The sequence below is a fragment of the Lygodium microphyllum genome, chromosome 16 (genome assembly GCF_053477565.2).
Source record: "Lygodium microphyllum isolate KBCC chromosome 16, Lygodium_microphyllum_v1.1.10, whole genome shotgun sequence".
In the NCBI taxonomy this organism is placed as follows: Eukaryota; Viridiplantae; Streptophyta; class Polypodiopsida; order Schizaeales; family Lygodiaceae; genus Lygodium; species Lygodium microphyllum.
The window spans coordinates 128,480,872-128,484,875 of record NC_141150.1 but is presented as its reverse complement, the minus strand read 5'-3'; the positions used below and the strand labels follow the sequence as shown (position 1 = coordinate 128,484,875).

General features: G+C 40.6%; 1 protein-coding gene across 4 annotated transcripts; it reads left to right on the top strand.

Moving 5' to 3' along the window:
* Positions 1-911: 911 nt before the first annotated feature.
* Positions 912-3,126, top strand: LOC148023420 (uncharacterized). 4 transcript variants are annotated; one of them, XM_087695225.1, is made up of 6 exons: positions 912-1,073; positions 1,295-1,375; positions 1,452-1,581; positions 1,702-2,220; positions 2,332-2,401; positions 2,554-3,126. In XM_087695225.1, the coding sequence occupies exons 5-6, from the start codon at positions 2,374-2,376 to the stop codon at positions 2,844-2,846; spliced, it is 321 nt and encodes a 106-aa protein (XP_087551351.1). In that variant the 5' UTR covers positions 912-1,073; positions 1,295-1,375; positions 1,452-1,581; positions 1,702-2,220; positions 2,332-2,373; the 3' UTR covers positions 2,847-3,126. The 4 variants fall into 4 exon arrangements, with proteins under 4 accessions (XP_087551351.1, XP_087551352.1, XP_087551350.1 ...); XM_087695226.1 differs by lacking the exon at positions 912-1,073 and having other exon boundaries at positions 1,095-1,375; positions 1,452-1,576; XM_087695224.1 differs by lacking the exon at positions 912-1,073 and having other exon boundaries at positions 1,095-1,375.
* Positions 3,127-4,004: the final 878 nt, after the last annotated feature.

Below are 4,004 nucleotides of genomic sequence, written 5' to 3'. Positions count from 1 at the left end.
GTATCTAGTCTAGTCTAGATAGAGACACCAACAAGGTCATGCGGGAGCTCGCAGCATCCATTTGGGTCAGGCAGCATCATCCTCAGGCCATACAGAGAAAACCATGAAATCTCAAGAAAAAATGAGAGGCTACATGTGGCACAAATGTTTTGTGAAAGATAGCAATGAAGTCGGAAAAAAAAGGATAACAGTGGCAGTTAGTGCAACAAAGCAAACGGAACTAAGCCGCTCTTCGCAAAACATAGTGTGCAATACAATCCCTCTGGATCTCGGCAGTCAGACCTCTGGTTGGTGCTTGTATCCTTAACCCAGGGTCAAGAAAGTTGCCAGATGTATGCTCGATCATATCAATCGAAATATTGTTTAGTGTACAACAAGCCACCATGCATTTTGCCAAAAACTTTGGTGACGGTCTTGGAATCTTCCCATGCCAAATACTCACTCGACTCCACTTCATGTGGAAGCAACAACATTGTTGTACTACCTTTCCAAATCAGTCTGTGGCAGTCAATAGGGTGTCATCAATCAGTCGTGCAAAGCATAGCCTCCACCCCCAATAATGTATTCCTTGATAGAGACATCACATTTAGTAAATTGCGGTTCCGATATTGTCCGCTAAATGCACAAGCATAGAATCCTAAGCTACACAAAATGCGGCTGTCATGCACTGCCCCTGGCCATCCTGCGTAAACACGGACATGACCACCATTTGTTCAACAGATACAAGTCTGCCACACAGTTGTGAACGGTTTTGGAATATTACCTTGCTTTAGATGATCATGCATAAAATCTGTGAGCCGCATGAACATGAAATTGGGAAACGGAATATCTCCTAGAAACATGCATTGTCTGCTCTTGTAGCCCGAACATAAAAATTCCACCACTCAAGCGATCCGAGCTTGACATAGGAATCTAATAGCAGAAATCTGGCATGCCTTTCAATGCCTATACCTTGAAGTGCCTTCACTATCAAGAAAACACTGGCTTATACAGGGGTGCAGTCCATGCGTCCATAGTGAGCAGAGTTTAGAAGGACCGAAAGGGACAGCTCCGATCCAGGTTTTACAGCAGAGGTTTGGCACAAGGCATCAAACATGCACATACAAAGCAGCATGCGGTACAAAGAGCATATAAATAACATCATCATAGCATGCCTTTGTTCTTTAAATAATTGCATGTTGTGGTGGTGATGTATTTTTATGTGTGTACTCAAAACTAGCAAATAAATAATTGCCTATTACAATCATGTCTTTATTGTAAACATTGCTAAACACTTCTGGGAGTTTTCCTACAGCATAATGGCAATCCCAGCAAATACATCTTATGCAAGACACATTTCAGAATGAAGACAGAGGCACTTGGTCAAGAATGACGGGTATTCATTCCCTCATCGCAGTTTATGTTTGTTCTCATATGAACTTGACAAAAACAACCAAATTTTTTTCTTGCAGTATGCAATAGCAGTTGAGAACGCAAAATGGAGAAGTCAGATGTTGTTTCAAGAGCATCTTACAATGTCCATTTCTGCTGGTTACATACACAGGATGAGCATTGTGAGAACATATGTTCAAAATCAGTAAGGTGGCTGAAGAGAGTGCAGGGTGTTATTTTCCTAGTTGAGAATCAACGTTCCTAACTGTTGAGTTCATCGCAGGGTGGGATTTATTAGCGTCTGATTTTTGCTTGGACCATTTTTTGTAGGCAATCATTGCAGCCATGGAATCATAGCACAACATGCCTTTTCCGAGATGAGCATTGGGGGAATTGATCTATACATTCATTACTTCTGAATCATGCAAAGATTGCAGTGTCATAATTATTTGGTCCAATATCGATGTTGCATACTGCAGGGTTCACAGGACTTTCATAAGTTATTCTTGGAAATGTATTGTCTCTTATATTAGTATTTTACTTGGCATTAACTCTACTGCATATTCATTCATCCAGGAAATCACTGCAGCCATAACGCAGGTGGAAACATTTAGTGATGCAGCTGCCTTCTTGGCAGGGTTAATAAATTTGTTCCTGTGACCAGTTCAAGCTTCCTTAGCATTTATTGTGTGCAACAGTTGCATAGCTCAGAGCTTTCTGTTTTGTAGATGTTTGCTTGCTCAGATAATCAGCGAGTTATTTTTTGAGGGCTGAGCTATCGCAGTCCATTCACTGCTGAACAACAGCATCCACCCTGCATGAACATCTATCTTCTGCAACTTCTATGAGGTAGGTGCCTTCTTTGCAGGGTACAACAGAGTTATTCCAATAATCAGTTCAAGTTTCTTCAGCATCACTTGCGTGCAAGCATATCATAGGTGAGAGCTTTCTGTTCTGTAGGTGTTTGCTTCCTGAGATAAATTCAGTGAAGCAAATTGCGCAATGCAGAGCTATTGCAGTCCATTCAAAGGTGAACAGCATCACCCATTCTGAACGACATCTATTTTCTGCAACTTTAGTGAGGCGGGTGCCTACTTCACAGGGTATAACAGAGCTGTTTCAGTGTGCTGACAACACGAAAAACCCTGGCTGTTGCACGTAACGAGGTGCTGTGAACTGTAGGACCCCGGGGAGTGCTTCCCAGGATAATCCAAAGTCCTGGTGACAGAAGGCCGGTGGCAAGTTGCGGACCTAGTATTTCCTATGGCTTTTTGCTATCAACCATCTTCAGAGGGCAACACTTGATCAGCTCCTTCCCGCCAAGCAGCAAAACAGTCTCAGCCCTGCCGTGCCTGTTGTGCCAGCCGCCGTCTTGTGTTCATCTCGCTCTCGTTGACCTAGTATCCATGGTTGCCCTACCCCCTCATCCCGCCTCGTCTGCTCGGAATCAACATCTTGCTATTGCCCAAGTTTAAGTATATTATTGAAAGAAAGGAAATATACAACAGGTACGAAGGTTAAGATGTAGTTTTCCTAAATCCGCTTCTTCCTACGTGTGTTGAGCATGGGCTTATCATTGAGGTGATCGACCCATGTGAATCTTTAAGTTACATCTACGATGGAATGTTTAGGGTTGCAATTTATCTCTTATGATGGCGTGCCAACCATTTTAGAGGTATTAGTGTATCTATGATTGTTACCATCAAATTGTATCAATCTTTCATGTACCTATGAGCACATGCTAGCAAGTTGGAATGTTGTAATCTTGCTTTATATTTTATCAATATTAATTTTGTTTCTTCTAAAGTGCCACCTAACTTGGATCTCATTGAGAGTCGTTCCAAAATCTTCAATTATTATAGGCATTTATAAGCCCATTGTTATGTATGTATGTCATAATCATAATTCATTGTTAAGTATGTTTGCCACAAGGTTACTTATAATACCAATACTATAGTGTTATAATATATGGTGTTTTTTGTAGTAGATATTTTACTGATTGCAAATATACAAAGTGAGTGACGATTTTGAACAAACATATCAATGGTGGGACTTAGAAGAGAAAATTGTTTATAAGAGAAAGGGGGGAGAGAGGAAGTTGAAGCACATGAATAGTGAGCCGTGGTTTTGATACTAGGACAAAGGGTGCAACAATGTATTACCTAACATAGGTTGCATCGTTTCACATACATAGTGCCATGTTTTAATATCTTTCTCTCTTTATTTTTTGGTTTGTTCTTAGACTTGAATATAAAGTGCTTAGCACAACACTGTATGAAAGGCATGCCTTTAGCACATAGTCTATTTGATACCCGTGGATATCCATCCATGGTTGTTCATACTTGGCTACTAATCATGCTTGGTGCTTTTAGTAGCATGCTTTGTGCTTTGAGAGAAACCTTGTGTATGTTGTGCATGTTTGTGTTTGATACTTGACTGCTTATCATGCTTTGCACTTTAAGAGAGCCAGTGTGTCTGTTATTTTGGGGTGCCAACAATGCGTAGAATAGTAGCAAGACCATATGGTTATTGGAACTTTGCTATTATTTGAAAATTATGGGTGTCCCATGACACTCTTGTGATAGTTCTTATTCAAGAATTCATTATATCAATTGTACGTTTCATAATTATTG

Bases quoted from the DNA above. Each gene is read 5' to 3' on its own strand.
- LOC148023420 (XM_087695225.1), top strand. From the start codon at position 2,374: ATGCAGAGCTATTGCAGTCCATTCAAAG. The intron at 2,402-2,553 runs GTGAACAGCATC...TGTGAACTGTAG, and splicing joins CTATTGCAGTCCATTCAAAG to GACCCCGGGGAGTGCTTCCC.